Source organism: Crocodylus siamensis, chromosome 4, assembly GCF_052110815.1.
Source record: "Crocodylus siamensis isolate JL-2025a chromosome 4, ASM5211081v1, whole genome shotgun sequence".
In the NCBI taxonomy this organism is placed as follows: Eukaryota; Metazoa; Chordata; order Crocodylia; family Crocodylidae; genus Crocodylus; species Crocodylus siamensis.
Window position 1 is genome coordinate 175,425,211 of NC_143398.1, and position 26,383 is coordinate 175,451,593.

Below are 26,383 nucleotides of genomic sequence, written 5' to 3' on the forward strand. Positions count from 1 at the left end.
CAGCCTGCCAGCTTGGAGCTGCTCCACCCTGGCTCTGTGCTGTGGAGGGACTGGCTGGGGCATGAGGGTGCTACAGGGCAGGGCTAGCCAGCAGGCATCCTGGGTAGCTCTGGTCACTGTCTACGTATGTTTCAGTGCACTAATTAACTCCACCGTACAATAGTACTTGTCCTGAGCAGTACTATCCCACAGTGGGGTTTAATTTACTGTACCTTAATAGGGATGCACATGCAGATGGTGACACTTCACTGCGGAGCTAATAAGTCAACTCTGTAGTAAAGTATGCATGTAGATGTGTCCACTGTGTTGCAGTAGCAAAATCAAGATGCAGAAGATGAGCTAAGCAACAGCAAGATGATGGTGGAGAGGATGAAAGTATAAAATAGAAATCCAGATGTTTGTTGATTCAAATTTTGGGAGGAAGGAATGCTATAGGTTCTCTACTAAGAAGCTCTGTGCTCCTTTAATCTTTAACTTCCACCCACATGCAGTGACACTGAATTTGCACTGAATCCTCAGAGGGTAGAAAATAAAAATTCATATATATGCGAGAGAAGGATTTCTTAGGGTGATATCTTGTATTGGACTGACTGTATAGTTGGGATAAAGTTAGACAAACTTTCAAATGCAAGCTTGACTGTCTTGCGTTTAAAAAGTTTGTCTGACTTCATCCCAACTACATATAGTATATGGTGGTACAGAAACAGGTTTTCAGTACGACTTTGCAAAGCTTTGGTAGGTGATTCGATATTTTTTTTGGAGGAGATTCGGCTCAATTCGGGGACCAAATCTCCAAATCTGAATCGAATAGGTAGACCAAGTAAAAGCCGCCCCAGCTCCCAGGCAGCACACAGTGCCCTGCCGAGCTGCATTGCACCTGCACCATGGGGCAGTTGCCATGTACGTGCCAAGCGGAGGGGAGAGGGGGGTGGGTGATCCCTGCTGCCCCCCCACTGCCATGCTGTGCCCAGGGGGGTGGGAGGGCCTCTGGAAGTTATATTTAGGGGCAAGGTTGTTGCTTATGCTGTAGCCACTGGTGTCCAGATCTGCTAGAAGATTCAGTTAACATTTTGTCCACTGTTGTCCGTACTCTGACAGCTCCATCAGTCAGAGTATGCATAGGAATAGAGTCTTTTGGCAAGTTGTTTGGTAGAAGAAGTCTAAGACAGAAAACAGCAAATGCTTATGCCTCCAATGAAAATAGTTTCCTGAAATTTTTACTAACTTGCTCTAAATACTCAAATCATTTAATCGAGGTTTGACTTGCTTATTCAGTATTTACTAATGTAGGATCTAAGCCTTTTTCCGCAAACCAAAATATGAGGCTGTTCTCAAGAGTAATGGAACAATGGATGGGTGAGCAGGGCACAAGCCCCCAAACAGTGTCTTTTGAGGTGGAGGTACTGGAATAGAGGTGGAGGTAGGGAGTGTCTTAACTTCCCTTTGCCCATCTACTGCCTTGCTTCACTTCGCATTTTCTGTGGAGCGGTTTTGGCTCTGGCAAGGTGGAGGGCAGAGCAGCAATAGTGGTGTAGTGCATGGTGTAGGAGCAACAGGGGTGGTGTCATCTCTTTTTTGGCAGCAACACATGATATGTGTCCCAGTAGCGAATATCTGACTTCTGCCCCAGAACTATGTGCAGGGTGTGGTCCTGGCCAGTTAGATCTCTGCGAAATAATGTCCTTTCCTGCTCATTGTGTAGACTTTTTTTCTCTCTTTGGGCTTGGATGCGCTGACTAAACTTTGATGCCCCTTTCTTTCCCCCTCCTCCCTCACCAGTTAATGCGTCTTCGAGTGCACTCAGATCAATTTAGTTAATGCTGCCTGCTTCCCAAATTAAAAACGAGCAAGGCCCAGACCCTTGCCCAGCAGGCCCATGTGTTCAGGATTCTTGCTGTCTGGAATGGAGGGGGAGGATTTTGGGTGGAGGGTAAGGCACTGGTACTAGAATGCTTGGGAAGGATTAGCAGAGCTGAAGGGAAAGCTTGCATGAATGTAAAGAATCTTGCCTGGTTTTAGTTTGTTGCTTTTAGATAGCTGCAGTTATTCGAATCCTAAGTTTAAAATGGCTTAGAATATTTGTAACTGACCTTCCAGTGCAAGAACGATTATGTTTCTTCACTAGATGATCAGGATGCTGAAAAACCCACTTTAATTAAAACAGTCTGGGTGCATCCACATGTGCTTGCAGCAGCTCAAATAGAAGCTGTGCAAATTTAAGCTTTTTGCCTTGGTGCACATGTTCAGACATGCACTTTGTTGTGGAGCAAATTGTGCCACTTGAGGCAAAATAACTGCCTGGCTTTGCCTGGATCTACAGCCAGGGGGAATTAGAGCCTGGGGCCAGCACCTGTGCTGTCCCCAGTAATATAAAAAGCTGCCCTGGCAAGCATGTCAGGGCTACTTGCTCTCAGGAGCTTCTGGGACCCGGCCACTTGGTACCTGGGGACACTACCCCTTGTGCCAACTGGACCGCTGCAGCAGCATCCCAAATCCACTTTTAAAAATCCCCCAAAATCCATGTTTTTCCCACAATTAAAAGACACACACCCCCCCCCCCCCCCCCCGCCTAGAGAGCGAGACGGTGATCAGTTGGGCAATACATTATTGGTATATTTACAATGTTAAAGCAATGTGGAAGCATACTGGTATCTTTAACGTCATGATAAAATAAATTCTAAATACCTATATGTGTTTGTATACTTCTGGTTTTCTTTGTACATGATGGGTGTGTGATAAGAGGGGATGTGGTATTTGCAGGATGGGTGTGGGGGAAGGTGGGTGGGTATGTGTGGGGTGCTCAGGAGTGGGGGCTCCTGGCTTCCACAGCTCTTATCCTGCCATGGGCCCATACCTTACTTTTAGCGGCAGCAGTAGGAGTGGGGCTCTCTGAGCCATGGCAGCAGGACCTGGCGCAGTACGTGGGGATTGTGTGTAGGGTCCAACTGGATCCTGCTGCCCTTGGGGTCTCTCTGCTGTCCGGCCGGGCTGGACCATGGTGGCAGGACCTGGTGCTGCACACAGGGACTGCATGCCGTGTCCTTCTGCCCTTGGGGCCCCTCTGCTGCCTGGCCTGGCCAGGCCATTCCCATGGCAGCAGGACCCGGTGCGGCATGCGGGGACTGCATGCTGTGCCCAGACTGATCCTTCTGGCCCTGGGGCTGTTCCTACTGCCCGACCGGGCTGGGTCCATGGCAGCAGGACCTGGCACGTGGGGACCACACGCTGCAGCCAGATGGGTCCTGCTGGCCCTGGGGCTGTTCCTGCTGCCTGGGGCCCCAAGGGCAGAAGGACCCAGCTGGGCCCAGCATGTGGTCCCCATGTGCTGTGCCAGGTCCTGCCACCAAGGGCCCAGCTGCATGGCAGAGGGGGCCCCAGGGCTGGCAGGACCCAGCTGGGCATGGGTGTGCAGTCCCTGCGCACTGTGCCAGGTCCTGCCTCTGCACCCCTGTGCCTGTGGTGGGGGTGGTGCACAGCGGGACCTGGGCCAGCCCTGTGTGGGACACATGGGTCCTGTGCATGCCTCCTGGAGCCCTGTGATTCGCTCTGGTGCAAAGCCGGACTAGCGAGCCACATGGGGCTGGGCCATGTCCATACCCACCACATCCGCTTGCCACCCTTCACCCATGAACACCGCCCGCCCCCCCCCCCCGCCCCGGACAGTGCCGGAGGCAGAGCGTCTCCTTTGGAGGGCTGACTCCCTAGCATGGTCTGGGATCATTCCTTGCTCTGCTCTTCTGTGGAGCGGTTTTCAGTTTGCAGTGCAGGGAACATTTTTTTGTTTCCGCACATGCCTCTTTCCCCAACTCAAAGTGGTTTGAGATGGGGCAAGAGGCACATGCGTGCTTGTCTGGATGCACCCTCTAGATTTTAAAAAGGTTCTGTAATGGGTGCAACTTGCCTTTAATTCCTGTAAGCATCTCTTTCCAGAGGAATAAGAGGCTAAGAATTTAGCAGCATGATGCCATCTGGACTCTTAACAGATATTCAGTGACAATCTTGAACCATATACGGACTACTGAGGAATATGCATATTGATGTTCTTGGTGCTTATATGTAAAATAAGCAATTGAAAGAGTAATATTTAGGGGAAAACTGCAAAACAGAAGAATGAAAACTGTAGTTCCATGAAGACTTTTTCATGTAGAAAAAAATTTTGCATTATTGGCTTGGCGTCCATTGGACCATAGTGTAGTGCAAGAGGTGTATGCGACCATCGCACCAAGACATTCAGTTTGTACGCCTAGGCAAGAATATGCAGGAGTGGAGGCTACCCTAGACCTACCTTCCCCACTTTAGACCATCAAGACAGAGTCTGAAGACTAGACCAGGTTCAGACATTCAGTGCCTTGATGGTTGTAGCTTCTGCCAGAGAGCAAGAGATTAGATCTGCTGGTGACTGCCTAATACTTCAGAGAAGGCATGTTTTCTGTCAGGGTGATGTCCCTTAGCCTTTCTCCAACTAAAGAGTGTGCACAAGGCAGTGGGGCCTGGAATTTTGAGGGAACCTATACTAGCCTTACTCTGGAAGTTGCAACCTTGTGGTATCTTATAGGAGCTGCCCTGCCGTGAATAGCCCCACCATGTTGCCACCAGCCCTCCAGTTGGATGCAGTTTATGGTCATAACCAGATAATCAAGTAGATTGTGCTTTAAAAAAAAATTAAGTCTTAAAATGGCAAACAATGCAGCATTCTGTAAAATCAGTATTTTACTTCCAGGTTAATGAAGTAATGAATGAGTGAATACACACAATGTAATAAGTTGTTTTTATTGATGAGTATATTAAAAGAACAAGAAGCTCAGATGTGGGCAATAAAAGCTGATGTATAGCAGGAAAGGTGTGTTCTTGGTGCATAAAGAAATATCTTCCCTTCATTCTTCCTTCTGTTCATAATGTTTAGTGCAAGAAAAGGATGAACATAACTAGGGTTAGTCAAGAATCAAGGGGTGTGCTAGTAATGTGGGCATAAAGTTAATCAAACTTGCGCTGCAATACTTAAATACTTTTTTATTTTTGAGGGTCTAGGCACTAGTCCAGATCATAACCACTAACAGGGAACTAAGTACTACAGGAACTTAATACATAGTGAAAAGCTGCTTGGAGATTTGAATTCTAACATGATTCTTAATTTGTAAAAAGCAATTGAAAGGTCTTAATTTAGCAGTCAGTGGGTGCATCTAGACGTGAAATTAGCGTGCCTGAAACTCTGGTGCAGTTTGCACTGGAGTTTATTGCTCCCAGGATTGCAGTATGCTGAGCCAGAGTGGCACAGCCCTGGCTGGCAAGGGACTTGGCATCAGCCTGCCAGCCTGGAGCTGCTCTGTCCTGGCTTGGTGAGGTAGCGGGGCTGGCTGGGGTGTGAGGGTGTTTGTCCAGGGCTAGCTGGCAGGCAGCCCTTACACAATAGCACCCTTATGCCCCTGTCAGCCCTGGTCATCGTCTACATGTGTTGCAGCAGGGTAAATAACTCTGTTGTAGGATAGTAGTTGTTGGGCAGTACAATTCTAAGGCACAGTTAGTTAATTTACTCTGGCCTAATAGTGCTGCACATGCTGATGGTGATGCTTTACTACAGAGATAATTTAATCAATTCTGCAGTAAAGCGCATGTGTAGATGCTCCCGGTGAATCTTTAACGCAGATTAGGGTGTCGCTGGACAGAAACTGCATTGTCTTCTGACCATGAGCCTCCTGGACCAAGCCTAAGGGTTGCTTGACTATGCTAGTTTTCAAGCTCTATTGTGGTAAATGGGAATTGCTGTGGTTCAGGGATGTCCCAGCCACATCCATTTCTCTGGTTGATCTCCTGTGCCGGCTGCAAGTTGGGAGGGGTGCAGGGAACTTCTTTCAGCAGTTAGATAAAGTAAATGATGGCCAAATGGAGCAAAAAGAGAGGACAAAGAGCAATAATTTTAAATTGCAGCAAGGGAAATTCAGATTGGTTGTTAGAAAAAACTTTTTTCACTAAGCACTGAACCAAGAAACCTAGCAATTCCAAGGTGGTGGAATTGCAATCCTTGGAGTAGGTTAGACAGATACCTGACTGATTTAGCTGGGCATGATCATGCCTTGAGCAGGGGGTTGGACTAGACCAGGGTTGCCCAACTTATAGGTGTGGTGCACACTGCAAAATTGGGATGGAGGCAGCTCTGCAGAGGTGTGATGAGGATTCAAGGCATCATATGTCCGATACCAAGCATTGCATCTCCTGCTGTACACATCTGGCATGCCTGAAGGCACGGCATTTCAGAGGGGTCTTAAAATTCTTCTAAATCTACTTGTTTTAATATCTGGGATGTACCCTTTTCTCCCACATAGTTATTTCTGTGAGAGCATGTTTCCGCTTTTGTTTTTAAGCACTCTGCTCCTTCAGTCCTCCTTGTCTAGGTCTTGCTCGTGGGGAAGCTTCTGTTTCCAAGGATCTGATTCTGAAGAAATATGACATAGGGCAGGGGAATAATTTTTCTGAATTGGAGCTGCTTAATGAATTGTGCTTCTTTTCTGGAAAATCTCAGGTGTTCTGGCTACTCATATGTAGAACTTCATATAGGAGTCCAAATCCAAAGTGGTTATTTTTCAGACTTCTAAGGAGTCCTTCAACACAGTACTGAAGTCTTAAGTAACTTGGATTATACTTTGTAGGTATGAAGTCCACTTGTTGAACACCTTTTCCCAAAGCTTTTGCTGCTTGCCTGTATAGCAAGCTGTAGATCTCATGTTTCTACCGCAGTTGTCCCTGTTGATTAACTGTTACGAAAACTAATATCCAGCACTGGGTTTTTAAGGTTTTGTTTGGTTCTGCTGTCAGCACCTTTTGGTGCAAGATATTACACTCCACTGTTTATGTACGTAATAGTGGAGGTAAAGAACAGCTAAATTTTACATGTATTTTTTTGTGGCCCAGTATAAGGGCTAAGGGTCCTTTCAGAGCTCAGAGAGACTCTCCAGTATTGAATGCTATTATGGGTTACAATAAACTACCTTTTGCTCACTTGTTTGAGCCATTCCCTGTGTCAGTGAATAGTTTTCTGGGAAGTCTGTCCCATTGAATATGTTCCCAAAGCTGTGGCTTCAAATTCATGATTCTCTTTGTTTTATAGTCTAACATGAGAGGAATGTCAGTTTTTTGTCATATGTCAATTTTAAAATTTTTTTCCATTAGTTTTTTCCAAGCTATCATTGGATAAATACACTTTTTTATAATGGTACTATTGGCTACATCTGGTCTCTTCTGTATTCTATCTCAAGATATGAAAGAGACTCAATCTCACTTGCTACCAAGCAATTTTCTTGACGAGTTGTTTAGGTTTTATTATTAGGCTAATCAAAATACAGGGGTGTGTGAGATATGGGAGTATTGTTTCATTGGCCGTGAACAGCTTCATATCTAACTTGAAGTTAATAAAGTAGCTGACCATTGATTTGTAAACTCTTGGACCTCAAAGGAGAACTAAAATTGACTAGTTATAAATTGGAGAATGGTTGCAGTGCAGGTATTTTATTGCTTACACTACAAATACCCAGTTGTCCATTATGTAACAAGGCAAGTAACCAGACTGCTCGAAAACCTCCTACTGGGTATGAGGTTTTTAAAATCATGTGTATGTGATGTAATTAAGAAACGTATAGATGTTAATTATCCAGGGGAGACTATTGTATGCATACACCCTGGCTGTGGGAAATAAAATATTAGTCTAATTGGGGCAGCTTTCTTAAAGCTTCATATTTTGATTTGCAATTCTCATTTGAGAATGAATGAGTGGAAGCAGTAATTTTTTACACCATATGTTTGCGTACTAATTTTTAAGGACAGGGCGGAAAAAAAACAACACAATGTCCATGCTCTCATGTGAGGATAGTTCTATAATAGCTGGCATTGAAATGTCAGCACTTTAATAATCAAGTATACAGCATTTAATTTCTCAAAGTACTGAATCTTACATGGCACTTCATGGATGGCTGCTGTATATGAATAGTTTAGTTTTGCATTGTTTTTGTATGTGAATCTGTGCCAGTACAAGAGACCTTTCCATTTTGTAAAGAATATAGAAATGGCAAGATTGAGGAAGATAGCATTTAGATAATTGAGTATAGGATAGTTAGGGTAACAATTTGTAAGGTATATTTTTTTCAGTGTGTACTGATAAGTCAAACTGATGCAGTAGAACATGTTATGTTTGCTTTTGCGGCAAATAATTTCTCTTAAGTTTTAAATCACATAACTGTGGTATGACAGCAAGAGCTCAGCCAACACTAAGATCCACCCATACCATAGGGAAGGACTTGAATGCTCTTTAAGTGATCTTGCTTTACTGCGTTTAATTCAGGTACATATTTAATTTAGATAAGTCCAAAGCAATACTTCCTTAATTATTTGAATGTTACTTTTGTAAGAACCATTTCTGATACCTGTGGATATCCACAAGAACATTTAGTAGACTCCTGGGCTGTAACACTGAAACTTGGAAAGAAATATTGATAGGGCTTCACAGGGGAGGGTTTGCAAAGGACGGTCGTGATGGGAAGCTGTTCAGCCTTTTTCTGTAAGTCCTTATAAATTTCTCGGTAAGGCATCATTGCAGCCGCAATTTGCCTCTTAAGCTTAAGGCTCTATTCCATAGAGGGATCATGTTCAAACATTTTGTCAGTGAGTTGTTTGCTGTATCTGAAGAGCTTGACCAGTGTAGTGTTCCTAAATTTAAATTAAGTCTTTCTGTCTCTTCATTTTAATTTTCATCATCTTCATCTTTATTATTTGTCATGAGTTCTACTACGTCCTCATCAGTCAGTTCCTCGGTATGTGACTTAATCTGTTCTTCAACCTCTGATAACTCCATATCCTCAAAACCCTCCCCTCCAATGTCACAGGCCATTTGCACAATCCTGTTGATCTCCTCACCAACAGATGTGGGAGACCAGTGAAATTGCTGACTGCTTCTTTCCACAACTCCTTCCAATAGGCATTGATGGTTGATGGCTTTATTTCATTAATCAACTCCTTTTATGTTAGTGATTCAGTTAATGACGGTGTAGTCCTTCCAGCACTTCTTAACATCAAGCGTTTGATCACCTTCCAGCACATTACGAATTTGACCGAAGGTGCACCTGGTGTAATAAGCTTTGAAAGTAGGAATTGCACCCTGGTCGAGAGGTTGGATGAGGGAAGTTGTGTTTGGTGGTAGGAAAACCTCTTCCGCATCAGGGTGGGCAAATTGCAGACTTTGTGGGTGTCCTGGCGCATTGTCCAAGATGAGTAGCACTTTGAAGGGCAGCCCTTTGAAGTCTAGGTATTTTTCTACTTCTCAGATGAGACGCTTGTGGAACCAGTCCAAAAATAAATCGGCCATGACCCAGGCCCTCCTGTTAGATTGCCAGAAAACCAGCAAGCCGTGCTTATTCTTGCCCTTTAATGCCCTGGGGTTCAATGCACAGTACAGCAACATAGGTTTCACCCTGCAGTCACCTGCGGCATTAGCACAGAGGAGAAGGGTTAGCCTGTCCTGGGCTACCTTGAAGCCTGAAGCTTTCTTCTCCTTGGAAAGGTATGTTCTTGTCGACATCATCATCCTTTTCCAAAACAAGGCAGTTTTTTCTGCATTGAAAATTTTTGTTTGGGCTTTTAACCCTTTTCCTTGATGATTTTAAGACACTGTGGGGAACTATCCCACACTGCCTCATGGTCTACTGATGCCAATTTCCGCCCCCCCCCCCCCGCCCCGCTCCTCCCCATCAACTTTGTTATGTAGGCTGTGCCTCCTTTTTTTTTTTTTACATTTCTTATATCACCCCTTACTTGCTGTGAATGAGATTGCACTGCCATCACTACCACCCTCACCACCTGATGCTTGTGTAAAATACTTCCATAAGTTCAAAGTCTTTTTGCAAATTGCAGGGCCATCCACAGGTCCTCGTTTCTGTGCCATATCCTCAATCCAAATGCTTGACGCTTTTTTCCATTTTCTCCTTTATGGGATTATGACTCACACATGACACTTTTGCACTAGATGGAGCACTTGCAGCAACACTGTCCCTTACATTAAGAAAAAAGAGAAAAACATATTGCACAGTGGACTTGTTAATGCCATACATTCTACCTACTGAGGCTGCACTAAGTCCACTTGCACGCTTATCTAGTAATTCAACTTTCTTGCTTAGTCATCACTTTTTTTTTCCCTCTTAGTCTCTCGCCCACTTGCTGCACTATCATTTGCCTTTCTTTTAGGTGCCATGGTTAAGGGTATGCACAGCAACAAAGTGTGATCACGCCACGTGGGGAGAGAATGTGGCGTACTGCAAATACTTGAAGCCGCGAATCGCGACTCTGTAAATAGTGAGGGTTTCCTGTACTTTTTTTCTTTTACAATTAGGCTAAAAGTAGGAGCTTTTTTTTCTTTTAAATGTGAGAGAGAGCTTGCAGTTTGTGGTCTGTGCCCCCCTCATCTGGCCTGCAGTGCTCTGCATGGGGCTGACCCTTGCCAACCTGTGCCTGGGACAGTCTGCACTATGCTCCCACCTGCAGCAGCTCTGGCCTCAGGCCTAGCCAGCGCACACAGCTTCCAGGCAGGGCTGTTTCTGGTGTGGCAACAGCTGCCTGGGTACTACTCATCTCCCTCCATCTCTAGCAGTTTCTCCTCCTCCTGCCCTTGCTGTGCTGCTCCTGGCAGTGGGGAAGCTGCTCCTGGCAGTGGGGAACACATATTGGGCATCACCTGCCTAGCCAGGTGGGGGGAAGCCACAGCTGGGTGTTCTTGCCCCCCAGTGCAGGGGTATGCAACGTTTTTTGGCCCAAGCGCTGAAAAAACCTACAGTGTCTACCTTGGAAGGTGTCGGAGTGCCGGCATGCCAGGAAAACAAAATGGGCATGTGGTACATGGCAGGATGCACTACATATTAGTATAGTTAATAATTATAGATGTTGACTTTTTTTTACGGTAAATACCAGATTTTCTAAAACTTGTAAACCTGGTGAAAAATTAAACAAAACTTGTGATTACTCCCTTTTGATCTTGTTGTATGTGTTTTTGTGTGGGTCCCCCCAGAACAGCCCCCCAGCCCTGGCGGCTGGGGCCATGAGGACAGGGACCCAGGTCCACAGCTCCCTGCCAGCCCCCAACAGAAGGCAGTGGCTGCTGGAGCAGGAGCCGGCTCCCCCACTGCTGCTTGCTTGCTGCAGGCTCGGGCAGGGGGTGGGGCTGGCTCCCAGGAGCAGCATGTAGTCTTGGGGGGGCAGTGGGCACAGTGCCCCCCAGATCTGGGCGAGGGACAGGGCAGGGGCGCACTGCAGGCTCATGATCTCGGCCCTGCTGCCCTCCCCTATGCCTTCTGGAGCTCAGCATGCGTGACCCAGAGTGGCAGTGCGCAGGTGGGCCGCACAGGGAAGCTGCCTCTTGCTGTAAGCTCTGCACTGCACGGGTCACACTTCCTCTGTGTGCACAGGAGCAGCGTGGACAGCACACAAGGTTGTATCCCTCGCTGCTGCCCCCACCTGCAGGGGAAGTGCAGCCAGGGCAGCCGGGAGGTTGGAGTGGCAGGCAGCTTTCTGCGCCACCTGCTGTGCTGGGTTCCACACGCTGCTTTGCAGAAGTGGCAGGGAGGGCAGCACAGTGGGGAGCATTGCTGGCACCTGCTGCCTTCCTGGGTGCAGGAGCTGGGAGGTAGCTGTGGCTGGGGCAGCATCAGTTTGCAGCCTCTTGGCTATTAGCAACTACCCAGAACCTGGGATGGCTGCAGCCTGGAGGCTGCAAACAGCTGGTGTCTCCCAGCTCCGGGAAGGCAGTAGGTGGTGCCACTGAGCCTGTTGGGGCTGGGGCAGAGAGGCAGCAGCTGACCCAGGCTCTGGGGTAGCTGCTGCTAGCCATGGTGCCCAGGCTGCTTGTAGCAGGGCTTGCAGCCTCCCAGCTGCAGCAAGAGGCAGCTTCCCTGTGCGGCCCACCTGCGCACTGCCACTCTGGGTCACATGCTGAGCTCCAGAAGGCATAGGGGAGGGCAGCAGGGCCGAGATCACAAGCCTGCAGTGCGCCCCTGCCCTGTCCCTCACCCAGATCTGGGGGGCACTGTGCCCACTGCCCCCCCAAGACTACATGCTGCTCCTGGGAGCCAGCTGGCAGCAGCTGCTTTGAGCCCAGGCTGGCGGTGGTGCGCCAAGGAAAATGGCCTCGCATGCCATACTCGGCACATGTACTGAGGGTTGCCAACTCCTGCCCCAGTGCATGGGGCTCCAGCTCTGCCCCCAGCTGCCTTACATCCACTCTGCCTGCCCAGTGCAATGAGCAGCCAGCTGCCAGCAGCTGAATGGGTGGAAGGTGGCTGGGAGCTGGAGTTGGAGCCCCATGTGCTGGGGCAGGAGTTGCCTGGCAGCAGCTCCCCCCTCAACCCTACTGTGGCTGGTCAGGTCGTATTTCACCCTCTGCCCATGGCCACTGTTGCGTTCCTGAGCTGCTTGCTGTTCAGAGTAGCACAGCAGGGGTAGGAGGTGGAGCCAAGTCATACCTCAGCAGTTGATTTTTCATTATCCTGGATACGCACAAAAAAGGTAGTTTTACACCGTGCAGGTCATGTAAGGCTTAAGGAAGGCAAAGCAAACTCTGCATTTGGTTCCAGAAAAGGTCAATGCTACATAGTTACAGTATATAGTATACTTGAATAAGCAGGTATTTGTCCTGTATTAGTTGACCTTTTTCAAAGGGTCCTTGCATGCATAGGTATAATAGGACAGATTTGCACCCCAGACTGTATTGGTGCATGGGGTACCACCAGCTGCTGCATTTCAGCAGTTATTTTTTGAGAGCTGTCCCCTCACCCCCTCTAAAGGCAATGCCCTGAGTTGCTGAGTGGTAGGCACTCCCCGCCACTCAGCCCCTTAGTTATGCTGTTGTTCATGTTGAGCCCCAGCTAAAGTCCACTGTAGCCATTGGCTTGGATATCTATGACCAGTCCTGCAGGTAAAATTAGGTCACTGCTACCTTGGTGTCCAGAAGTAACCTGATTTACTTTAGTTTAAAAAAGTCTTGAAGCTTTATCCTTAGGTTAAGGTTTTTTGTCTTGGGTGAAATTCTTTAGCAAATTAAATGCAGAAAAACAGATTTGTAAATAGAAGGCTGTCATAGCTGTAACTATTGGTTAGTGCAAATCTGTAGCTATAACTAATGCAGTGACACATCTGGAGTGTGGGTAGAAAAGAGGAAGGGAAACATTCACATTGTCAAAACATACTCACATGTTGAAACAGTAGGATTCTTGGATACTAATGAATTAACTCAGCTATGCGGAATAAAAAGCTTTTTCAGCTTTCAGTGGCTGCAAAATGTATGCAAACATATTTGGAGAAACTGTTTCATTGCGTACAACATTATCCAGTTCATATGTGAGCCTGTACCAATCAGTTGCTAGCTGGATGACTGACCCAGAGAGAGTGGTCTTGGGAACATGTGCAAAATAGTTAAAATACTAAATGGTTTCCTGGAATTTCTCTTGCAGAGGGAGATGAGGATGCGGAAAGTCACTGGAGGCCTGGAAATAAAATCTGTATGTTTTAAGAAACAGCTATTTAAACAGTCCTTTTAATCATCACATTTTCAGAAGTTTGTGCTTATTTACTACCCCCTGGCCAATTGTTAACATGGGTCTTGCTTTCTATGCCCAACTTGTTCATTAGTATGGAATGCATTATTGATTGACTGTATTAATTGGAACTCCCAGATGCTTCTCCATAGCAGGAAGTTCTAACACAAATAATTGCCCTATGGGTAATTTCACCTAAATTTATACTCCTTTACTGGTAGCAGCATTTGATTCAATTCCATTTGAATGGTACTTGGTCAGGCAGAAGCTTAATTCTAGAGCTGTTGAGAGAGAGAGAACTTAAAATAAGGCCACCCAACTTCTGAGCTAAGAATCACTTGAACCTCTGAGAGGACTATTGCAGTGTTTTGACTGTTGTTATGATAGTGCTTGCCCTGTGTACTTCAAAAAGACCCATGCCAGAAAAAATAAAGTGGGGTGGTGCATTTGGCAGCAGCGTGCACCACCCAAAACCAGAGCCTAGCCAGCTAGAGCTCTGCTTCAGGTGCTAGCCAGGCTCCCAGCTGCAAGTGTGCTGTAGCTGCAGCTCCCTGAGGCCCACAGGACCTCGCATAAGGTTTCTGGGATCAGCACAGTTGCTGGCCTCAGCCTCCCCTACCCAGGGAAATAAAATTTCTCATTTGTGTGGATGTGGCCACTAAGTCCACCTTCTCCCCACGGGCATGCTTTAAATCAGAAGTCTGCTAGTGAGGCTGCTTCAGGGTCATCCCTGAGGCCACTCCTTAAGAAACAGAGGTCCTGTGAGTGGCTATGCTGGGTACTTTCAAGCACTCTCTCATGGTGTGGGAGTGGGTTTGGAATAGGCCCTGTTCACCAGTACTTGTGGAATGGTAACTTCCGAGTTGGGACAGGCTGCTGCTGTAATAGTTATGCCCATAGGGAATAGAAGAGTGTATATCAGGGGTCAGCAGCATTTTTGGGCAGAGTGTCAAAAAACCCCCCATGACCTCAACTTGTAAGATGTTGGTATGCCAGAGGTGGATGGTGGGGCCCAATCCTTGTTGTGGCAGTGCAGCCCTGGCTCCTTCCCTGCCAAGCAAAATACATTCGAATGTCACACTCTGGCACCCATGCCAGGGGTTGCCTGCTCCTGGTGTATATCCATCGCCTTTCTGACTTTGAGTCTGAAGGCTTCAGGAACATCAGGGAAAGGCCTAGGTTGATTAGCCTCAGGAAGATCTTAGTTAAGGAAAACTTTGTTTTCCACATGGTCATCTGGAGCAGTCTGAGGGGGACAACAAAGAGAAGCTGAGACCTCACAACCTCTTATACTTTCCTAATTCTCTTTTCTTATATAACTGGAGCTAACTCTTTGAACTTTTGGGGATTGTGGACAAGTATAACAGCTCTTTTTGGCCCCTCTTCTGCCTGTATGTAAAAACCTTTTGAACCAGGGTTGAGCGTATATGTGCCTATGTGTGTACAGGAATTGGATAGCTGTAACAATGTCAGTGCTTCCAGGTGACTTAATTTTCTCAGAGCTAGTAACTTCAGCTTGCTGCTAGTCCAGCTCAGAAGCCTGAAATACTTACTTTGATAAAGAAATGTAATATTCCTTTTATAAACTTGGGTGGACTCCTTAGTGGTCATTGGAATTTGATTGTGGGACACTGATGACAAGAAAATGTATACTGAACTTCAAGGTTCTAGTCCAGGAACGTTAGCTTCTGATATTAAATAGAGAATATTGAGTTACTTGTTGGAACGAGACCCATATCTAAACTTGTTAGAGAAATATATACTTTAAGGAACAAGGTGTGCATTTGTTGGTGTGATACGACCTAAAATTATATTGGGCCTATCCTCTTAGAAATGGCTTAAGGCAAACACTTGTCTAGTTCTGTGATACATTCTTATTTCAGAAAGGCTTGAAAACAAGGAAGGTACCAGGGGATTGTGGAGGAAAATATGATTCTAGCACTTTTGGGTCCATAATGTCTGTGACATGGCTGGGCAGAGAAGTTTGGTATTAGACCAGTTAACCTTTTACTGTGATCCCTTTAAATGCACACACAACACAGGAGAGGAGGATTATGAAACCAAAAATCCAGCACTTTAAGCCTTAATTACATTACCCTTAAGTGTAATCTATACTCAGAATGGATGTTTGACCTTTTTTGACTTTTGTTATTTTACTAGGGAGAGAAAATGCATTGAAATGCTTTGGCAACACCTAAAGCAGGTGTGACCACCTAGTGGCCACAACACTCTGTTTGGAGTTAATTCACAGTTCCTGTTCCTGTACTGCTTCCCAGACAGGGTCTGTGAGCTCCCCCTCCTATCCTCCAGCTTCGGCTTCCTGCCCTTGCCCTTGCCTCCTAGGGACTGGAGGGGCTGGAGTCCCTGGATGGCACAACACAGCGCAGCAGAAGCTACACCATTGGGTGTCATGGTGAAATGGGGAGGCCAGCATGGTGCTGCTGTGGGATGTGCAGCCCAGGAGTGTATGGCCTTCAGCTCCTGAGATGTTGGGTAGCTATGATCCAGAAGATAACAACATAAAAACGCAGTGCTTTTTAAATCTTATTGGAAAATCGTGATTTACATTTTCATCCTGATAATATGGGACAATAATACAGGTGATGTTTTGCTACTAAAAAAATGGATTTGATAAGGCATGGGCTGCAGTCAAAAAAACAAATACATTTTGAATTGGAGGACTGCTGCAGGTAAGATCTTGAAAAGATCCCTGATGTGTGTTAGAAACTACTGGATGAGGAGTGGTGAAAGTAAACAGTAGCACATAAGGTTTAGGGACCGAGTTTTTGATGGGAGGTATGGACTGGTATGTTTGTGCTTAACCCTTCTGTATCCTGAGAACTATTTGGAAGAGTGAGTAAATGGTATTACAGAGTTTGAGAACCCTTGACATAAATGTTTTAAATTGAATAATTGCGGGGAAAAATCTTCATTATGTTAAATCTTACATTTATAAAATTTTAATGTTGGGTTTAAATTGACCCAGTCTAGGTTTTTGGTTTTCGGGGGTTTTTTTCTCATTTTAAATGATATTGCCGAGATCAGCGGTATGAAGAGTTGGGATGGCTGAAAATTGGAGGGATTAGCAATCGTATGCTTGGAGCTCTTTCGTGCTGTGATTTAAATGTGAGGAAATGTAATTCAAGACATGAAAATGCAAAACGAGAGAGAAATTGGATAATTAATTCTGAAAGAGACTTTGGGGTAGAGGTGAAGTGCAGCAAATTGAAAGTGTAATGTCATGCAGGAACAAAGGAAGACCACTCTTTCAGTCTGCATCTGCTGATGCACTGTATTGTAAGTAGAAGAAAACAATAGTTTTTTGTTTTCAGATCAAGTTATACTTTAGTTCAGACGAATGAACCATGGACCATCATAAAAAAATTTAGGGTGAAATTTCATGCAGTACTCTAAACTGTCTGCCCAGAGGAGCTTTCCATCTATTGACTCTTCTGTGAAATCCTATGAAATGTGAATTTTCATTTCTACCCAGGAGAACTTTACACTCTTTTCTCTGATGCCTGATGAAGGGTGCCCAAAAGCTTGCAATTAAAGGCTTTTGTAAAAATCTTGTTGGTCTAATAGAAGATATCGCCTCTACCATGAGCCCTGAGTACAATACACTGTATTCATTTTTGGTTGACTTTATCAGAAAGTAGCAATGGTCCAAGGAACTGAGGTATGACAAAGGATTGAATGAACTGGCAGCCAGCAGGGTGCATGTGACCTGTGAGGGGCTAACACCTGGCTCATCAGGCTCCCTCGTTCAGTTTCCTTTTCCTGCCCCGTCCCTGGATTGCGGGGATTATGGCCTGTGGGGGCCCAGGGAGCCTTCTGGGGAGGTGGGTGGTGCTATCTATCCATGCTCCCCACATGGTAGGGGCGCCTGTATAATGTGTTGCCTGTGCAGCTGGTAGGGGAATTACCTTGGGGCTCCATGTGGCATGCAGCCCCTGCCCACTCAAACTGGATGGGTCTGAACTAAAGTGTTAAAGGCCTTATCATACCTTACTCTGTAAGCCACACACATTAATTAGCTTAGTGTTGTTCAGCTTGGTGGAGCAGTTTCATCTTGGGGTGAAAAACCATCTCTGACTATCCTTAACCTGCATAGTTCTGACTTGCCACTGAAAGTTTGGTGAGCAGGGGCAGGGCTAGAAGCAGTTCCAGCTCACTGTATTTATTCAATGCATGTAGGATAAGTCCATTTAAAGAATGAGGTGGGTAGGAGCCAAGTGGGGATTTTCAAGAGAGAAATCCCATTGAAAAGGAGAGCATGGGAAAGTAAGAGCTAATATGATATATTTTTTTTAAGTAGTAAAAGCTTCCTATGAATCCGAAAGCTGAGTTCCTCACTATTTCCAGTGCCTGTGTTGTCTCCTGTTGCTACTCAGACCGGCTTGCTGCTTGAGCTCCAAAGGGTCTGATGCTTTTTTTCCTATGCTGCTGCTCGAGCTCCAGAGAAAAAAAGGATCAGGCCCTTCAGAGCTCAGGTGGTACCCAGCTTGGGGTAGGGGACAAGCTCTGGAGAGGTCTGATCCTTTTTTTCTCCAGAGCTTGCCTCTCCCCTCTGCTTTACTGTGGGTGGGAGCAGTGAGTCAGTCCAAGTTGTAGTGGGAAGCACTGTAGCCACCAGGTGCTCTGGAGCTGCAGCACTTGCTCTGCCTGATGTGCCCAGTGGGGAGGTGCTGTGCCCAATCCTGCTGCACCCTGAAAGCCCAACTGGACCTGAGTCGAGAGGGGCCATTGCATCCTGGGATGCTGGAGGACTTCAAATTGGGCAGGGTAGCTGCGGAAAGTGGGCATACCTTAATGGAACAGGAGCAAAATTAGGTAGATTAAATGGAGATAATCCTACCCTGGAGTGGTGTAGATGAATAATGAGTGCTTTAAACCACTTAAAAGTTGTTAATGGCCAGGAGTTAAGACCAGAAATTGCCTAAAATTACTATTCAACAAGGCTATAACTTAAACTGCGAATTTATATCAACAAAATTTATACTGTTTCAGCTGTTGTAGCGTGGGTGTTTATATCGGTACAAAAACTGCATATTCCTCTATGAGGAGAGGAATAACAGCATCTATGCTGCTGTTCATATTGGTATATGCTATACTGCAAGAAAATTATGTCCCTAATCTAAATAGTCATACTAGTACAAACTGTTTGTGAAGACCAGGATTGTCTGGAAAATACAAATACTTGGAAGGTGTAGTAGATGAAGAATGCTGCTTTGGTGGCACAAATAACTAATACGAATCTTGAACAGAAATGATCTAAGAAGTTGAGAGAGAATAAATGTCTTGCAGAAATTCAAAAGGAATAAATGTCTTGCAGAATTTTCCTGTGAAAGTATTGTAAGTTGCATGACTGTAGATGGTCCTTCAAACTATACTGGACCTAATGCTGGAACATATATAATTACATTCTTGGGGGGTTGAACTTAAACAGAAGATTAAAAACAGCTGATTTTTTTTTTTTTTTAAACCAGTGTTACTTTTTTTCTCAATAGAGAATACTAACTGTTGTTGCATTTTTCTTTTAATGTCTGAAGACTTGTTTTCCCCGTAGCTTGGAATGTAACATGGTGTCCTGCCATTCAGAATTTTTTCTTTGGATTTCTGGTAAGACAAATGAACAGATGGATGAAGAGCAGATACTACTCATACATATGGCTGTTAAAATATGGAAGCTATTGGTAATTAAGTGGTTTTATATAGTACTGTTGAAAGATCCAGCTTAATTAAAGAAAAAAAACCCTAAGTTTTTTAAGTGCAAATGTTTAGTGAGAGGATTTCTATTACTATATTTATTTGTTTTTTTTTTCCTGAAGTTTTTACACACAGTCTTTGTAGGGCTTTTTTTCCCAACCAAAAAAATTCAGTTTGCTTTTCAAGAACATGTCAGTTACTCTTACATGATATCATAATTTAAAAATTCTCTTTAAGAAACAGCAGACCGCTTGTTGTATAACTGCAGTAACTGTAAGAAACGCAGTTCTCTAATACAGCCATGTTTTCTAATTACAGGTTCACGTTCTGAAAGCCATTAGAAGATATTCTGCCATCCTATTGGATTACTTTGTTTACAGCACAGAATGTCATTCTGCTCTGGATTTTATATGGTGGTTATGATTTAACTCCCACTCTGTATATTTCTATGTATTGGTGGAGCATTGGAGCTCTTTAGGGCTGCTGTTACTGGAGTGGAAACTGATCCATTTTGAATCCCTTCTCAAAAGGACTAGACATTATTAGCAATGAGCTCCCAAAACCATCCAGGTAAGGACAATGGTTTTTGTTTTTTCAATTTTGTAAGAAAATGCATCACCCAGTTTGTTTGTTTTTCTTTTAAAAGAAGGCAATTAAAAAAAAAAAAAAAAGAGCTTTATCTTTACTAATCACAGGTGTCTTTTTTCTTTTGAGTTCTCTCCTTGAAAATATTCTGTTGGTACCCAATGAAATTTCTTGTGATTTGCAATACAGAATAAAAATTCAATTTGTGTGTGCGTCTTAATTTTAAACATGAAACTTAAAATAAAACTAGACAGTGAGGTTTCATCCATATTAAACTTGAAACTGGGGTATTTTCCTTTTTTAGAGCTGTAGCTGTTGAATTATGTACCACTGAACCTTTTAGTTGGCTCTCTGAGGAGTTACTCACATACTTAATTCCTTTTAGAGTTAAATACACACTGTACTATATAATGCATCTTAATGGTTTATAGTCTCCATGTGATTGAATGATCATGCTTCTGTTGGTATTACTTTTATCAATTATTTAACATAAAAACTAGGTAACGTAAAATGCTCTTTCTCTTTTAGAATGGGAGTACTTCTGTTAGAATGAGGCATTGCATGATTCACCTTAATTGACTGATGCATCTCTGAACATTTATACAAGTGTTATATTTTTGAGAACATGCATCTAAACACTTGTTCATATGACGCTGCATATTCCCATCTTTGAGAGAGCTTATAAGTATTCTGAACAGCTGACATGCTGTATGAAGCAAGTAACAGTAAACATTTTTGTTAAGGAGATAAAGGTCTTTTAATACTATCTAATGCAGCTAGTTCCTCTATGATTACTCATAAGTGAAATGTAATTGTTTTTTGATGGACATTTCTATACTACTGCACCTTCTGGTAATATTTTGCAGTTGTTTGGAAGTGGCACTTGTGACCTTTTTCATGGCATGTAATCTTATAAAAATATGTATCTATTTAACTTCAAATATGCTTTTCGTGCTTATTCTTTTTTTGCTTTTTCACTTTGGATAGAGAAACTATTTTGGTCAATTTTGTTCTAATTACTTAAAAAAAATCAAATAGTAAAATATTAAATGTTGTGGCCCTCTCTCTTTGCAACCTGTTTTGTATCTAAGTTAGTTATAGTATTGACTTTAACATTCATGGACCAAAAGTCAATTGGTAAAAGCATATGATGGTGATATTCACAGCATTATAAAGAATCTCAGTCAGTTCATTGTGTGAAGTCCCTAAATCAAGATGTAGAAACCTAAGATTAGGTTCTGTTTTTGAAAACCTTGGCCTAGAAGTTTTGGAGGTTAGCAGGTAATTATCAGAAAGAGGTTTTATTTTAATTTTTTGAGGTTTATGACACCATGCAGTATGTGCACCATGAATATCTCATTTCCTTCATTAAACAAAATGTAAGTATTGTAAGGCATGAAGAGTTTGCAATGAAAAACTAAAATGGTGTGAGTTGTTTGCATAGTATTTCAAATGTATGGGTGCTTACCTTATTTCATGGATAAGAAAGCAGACTGTCTTGTCACTTACATGTTAGCTGGATGTTGTCTTTGCTTTAAAAATGAAAAAACATTTTTCCAGTCCTAAAAGGATCCTGGACTTTTATTTTAGTAGCCTCCTTAGATTTTCAGTGATTTTTGGGGGTAAGGAAACGATTAGCCATTTTGTACCTCACCAGTCCCTCACCTCGGGAACAATTTTGCTGATATGCCTTGTTCTTCCATTGCTTTCAGTCAGCTTGATTTGGCTACTTCTCTTGGTCTTGTAGGTAATCTTGTCACTCACCAGTTTTGATTACTTTTTTGAAATTGCTGCTGGTCTAGGTCATGCTCACACTCCAGAGTCTAGCAAGGAATTCTTCCTAGTAGGAAGGGTCTTTCTTTTTTGCATTTTGAAAATAAAATTTTACTACCATCACCTTCACTTTTTGTTTCAGAATACAAATCTGTTTATGCCTTGGCTGAGCTCAACTCCATTTCGTAACTATCTGCACATGATTTTGTGTGTTCCCAAATGCTCCTGTGCCTCCCCCTCCCACACTGCACACCCCTCTACCATTGTGCCCAAGGAGCAAGGGTAGGACAGGAGCCCCAGGGAGCAACTTAACCCTTTATGGACTGTGTGTGGCCCATAGGCTTACCAGTTGGACAGCCCTGACTTGGGCTATAAGGGAACTTTTTGTTGATGGTAACTGTTGAGGTTAGAGAGAGCCCTTTTAGAAAGAGGGGCATGCTGGTGTAAAAATCAAGTTGTTATGTGTGTTGGCACAATTCTTGTTAAATTTTAGTCTTTATTCTTCTGTTGGAGAATACTTAAGAGAAAATCAGTGGATTGAAGGGCTGTGGGAGAAAAAGGGGAAAGACTGTGCTCTTGGACCATTTGAGTGAGAAATGAAATTCTGTGTATGCTTTTTAAATCTTCACTTTAAAAGGGACATTTTAATCTTGTAGTCATCCTATCATATTGATTTATGGGACTGAAAAACGGCTATGCACTTGTCGAGTATGCACTTATCTAAACTCAATGCAAGCGTTGCTCATTAACTACAGGAACAGCTTGTGCTAAGCTTTATGTACCTCGAAGGCTTCTTACCTTATTTCTCAGAGTACTTTATTACCTTTAATAGAAGCCCTAAAATTTCTAGAACCTAATCAGTTCAAGGCTGTTTTGGCACCTCACAGATTGTACAATTGAAGCAAGTACACTTATGTTTTTCTTATGCACTTTAGAGCTTTATATACTTAACCAATAGGCAGATTTGCTTACTTTGTGACAAATAAGTTTAGTGGAAAAATGGATTGATCCGGTGTTGTGCAGTTAAATGAAATATGTGGTTATCTGGTATGTATGTAAACACAAGTCTGTAATTCGGTAAAATATCAGATTTCAACAGGAATTTGTCTATGCCCAATTTCTTTATAAAAGGATCATTTCTATTTTTGACTAAAAATCTTGCCAGAGATTAAACTAGAACTCAGAGGTTTCCTTTTGGTGTACATTGTGGTGCTCTTATGGTCAATCTTGTCCTATTACAAAAAAGCCTTCTCCGAAATGCTTGGTAGAAATATATTTTTCTGAATCTGCCATAGCCAGTTTCTAGATTTATGGTATCAGCTCTGATAGTTGTTTTAGTTAGGCTGCTCAAAATAATTCTTCCTAATGACATGCACTGCCTGAGGGAAGGCTCTGGCTCCACTTATACAGGATATTAGGACCTTGCTTTCACTTAATCTGAACTGACATTAGGCTTTTTTTTTCCTCCACCCTCCCCAAAATATCCCACTACTGCAATCTTTAGGAACGTTACAAAAAGGTAATTGTGCTACAGATGATTTAAATACTTATTTTTTACCTTTTGACAAATGCAGTGTTTTGGGGGGAAATATGCTGTAAGCTGTTAGCCGGGAGCTAGACGAAGGTGTGGAGTCTCCTGGTAAATATTCCTTTTTATGACGTGACTCCATACAAAAATAAATGGAGGAAACCATCCCCTAGAAATGAAAGAGTTAAAAGCATAAGAGTACTGGACAAGTAGATGGCTCCAGGGTAGCTCTCTTTAGGCAAGGGGAGTGTTGACCTAACCACTGACACCTCTTGGGCCAACAGGACTTTCAGAGTCATCTGCTTGAGTTATAGGGTTGAGGAGAGAAGACCATGTGAATTCAATAGAACAGGAATTTGAAACAAGGAATTGAGGTGTATGCAGCTCCCTGGTGCAGTGAAGAGTGTTTATTGTGGATGCTTGGTAAGAGTACCTTTTCTGTTCTAACTTACGTATTCTGATATTCCTGTTGACTGATAAATGCTAGTTTGTTGGGAAAAGGCTGTCCTAAGTTCCTGCAGGAGTCTACGCTAAGTTGGATGCGTTGAGGAGCCGTTAATGAGAAGCAGGGGTCATAGACTCATTGCACAGCAGGACTGCAGGGCTCTCACTTGCAAATATTGGAGGCTCAGGTCCTGCCAGTGTTTCTGTGGAGGCTGTGGCAGTGTGACAGTTGAGTAATTATTTTTTGAATATTGAAATATGACTTCTGTGGTAGAGGACAGTAATTAGTATAGATTTTGTTTTGAGAACTCTTACTTTTGTGGTGACCAACTCCTTTACTCTTGGTGAAGGAAAATATAACACTATTCTTGCTTCCTGGAAATCCTTGTAGTGGTAAGCAGTATATAGTGCTGCAACAGATAATTTTCTTAATTAAACTTTGCAATAACTTAATCAAGATAATGTTTAGGATTATGACTAAGCATAGAGTAGACCTAACTTCACAGATAGTGACATGTACCATGTTATGTACAGTATTGACCTTTTTGTCCTGTGACATTCATTTTTTAGTAATCAAAAGGGTAGTGATTCTTTTTGGAACTGTTTTTAAATCCTGAATCTGGGTGCTTTCCTCCCTTTCTTATGCTTTTTTTTGACCAGTAAGTAAACCAAACAGGTTAGTTTGTTCAGAGGTTCAAATGATTAGTTCCAATGAACAGTGACTCTGATTTAAGTGTTGTAGAGCTATAGGCTTATTACCTATATGCTTGCCTCTGCTTTTATCCTATTTAATTTTACATACTATTCTGTTTATTAATAAAGTGTTCTGTGTTTTGTCTCAAATTAATAAGAAAGGTGCTTGAATTTGATTCTTACTTGGGATATGATAGGTCAGTAAGAGTTGGTGTTCTTCTGAGAATTAGCTTTGAATAAGTTTGCAACGGTGAAAATACTGGTAACAAGTGTTTTGTGGCCCAGATGAGTGAATTCTGGCTCTTGTATGAAAGATGATCTGAAGGAAGTGTGTGTTCCTAATATCCATGTGATGTGCTGCTTATAAGCAGACTTATATTTTTAAATGAATTGTGGAAATTCAGTTTTTTAGCTAATCTGCAGCAATTTTTTTGTTTTTCCTTTGGCTCATGTTTAACTAGTGGTGTCATTCTTTTACTCTTGGGTGATTTCAGATTTCCGTGATTGTGGTAAACCATAAGCTTAGGGTTGGAAGGGAAAGAGGGATTGGCGTTTTGGATATTTTGCTTTAAAATTCATTATCAAATCTGTTGTCCAGACATTTTTTTTATACCATTTACAAACTTCAGTAAACCAAGAATAATTGGAAGTGTTATTGAGTAAATGCATTTTTATAAAAATAATATTTACTTGTAGGCTCTTCTTGTCTCCCTTTCCATTTGTGGAAATGGTTTCTCAATCTGTCCCCTATAGCTTCTAAACCAAAGATGCCGCCTAAATGTTACACCAATAAATTTATATGCTAGTGTTTATTTCTGGAGCTTAATGAGGTTGTTTTTTTTTTTTTTCCTCTTTTCCAGGCTAAGAAGCATTTATGTTATGGTAGCATAGCAAAACACCCAATTTTTTTCTTTTCTTTTTAAAATGCATTCCTTCCCCTTCCCCAACCATTTCTGACTTTTTTCTTTTCCTCTCTATTCCCTATAGATAAGTATAAATGAGCTAAGACATAAGATATGCTTCAGCATTTTATTTCAGTAGCAAGTTATATTTGTTTTTGGTTTTTTTGTTTTTGTTTTTTTTTCCCTCCTTCTTTATATTGTATAATTACTGTGTTTTTATATTGGGTTTTTTTTTACTGTTCTGTAGTACCAGTAAAACAGTAATATATGATTTAGGCCTACATATGTAACTTAGCATAAGTCATGTTAATTTTCCATTTTGTTTGTCAAGTTTCCATCCTGTCCCCAGGCTGGGTTGTATAACGGGTGACTTGCACCTACCCATCCTATGTAACTTGGTTCCTGAATGAATAGGGATGAATGAGAGTGCTTGAGAAATGATGGCAGTAGGTCTAAAAATAGCTCCCTCTGAATGACTGAACCCTCAACACCAATACCTGGACCAATGACCCAGCCCTTGGAACCACCTTCAGTATTCAAGAAACAAAAGATGAGGCAACCCACCATTGTGCCAAGGCTTCACATGCTCGGTAAGAACACCTGGAGCCCTCTGGAACTGGACTGACCTTGCCTGGACAGGCCCTCCCCATAGGAGATCAGAGGTAGTCTGCTCCATAAAAAGGGGTAGTGAAGTCTGACTCCTTGGGATGTCCTCTCCATCTGGACCAGCACCATGCCACACCACCTATTCAGCTAGAGGCCCTGCCAGCAACACCCCTCTGGACAACACCTGCGGACAAAGACCCCTTTCCAGCCTGGCTAGGTAGCTATCACTCCCCTCCCCCTCTTCAACTAAGGACTTGGACTCTGTTGCTCTCCCCTACCTGGACTCCAGCCCTTCCACTGAGTCTTTCTCCTGCTGCCAGTGTGTGTGTGTGTGTGTGTGTGTGTGTGTGTGTGTGTGTGAACCAATAACTTCATGGGGCTGTGTAGCGTGTTGTCTGTTTAATAAACCTGTTATCTGGACCCCTGAGTTGGGTTTTGCTTTACTATGGTTCAGCCCTGCTCCAGTCTCTGCTCCCTACCCCTCTAACTTCTGTCTCATTTTTCCCTCTCCTGCTTCTGGCTCCTCCAACATCTGTCCTAAGTTCCTCTCTGTCTCCAAGCTCCCTGTTTCTTTGCCACTC

At 43.4% G+C, this 26,383-nt stretch overlaps 1 protein-coding gene across 13 annotated transcripts in view; it reads left to right on the forward strand.

The window, feature by feature from the left end:
* HDAC4 (histone deacetylase 4) overlaps window positions 1-26,383 on the forward strand; it is a 423,758-nt gene that overhangs the window by 20,719 nt on the left and 376,656 nt on the right. For 11 of the 13 annotated variants that reach the window (XM_090044962.1, XM_090044959.1, XM_090044963.1 and 8 more), the window contains one exon: window positions 19,590-19,841. The exons of the other annotated variants lie outside the window; for them this stretch is intronic. In XM_090044962.1, coding sequence (XP_089901088.1) covers window positions 19,820-19,841 — 22 coding nt within the window. In that variant the 5' untranslated portion in view covers window positions 19,590-19,819. The remainder of the gene's footprint in view (window positions 1-19,589; window positions 19,842-26,383) is intronic. 13 annotated transcript variants of the gene reach the window in all.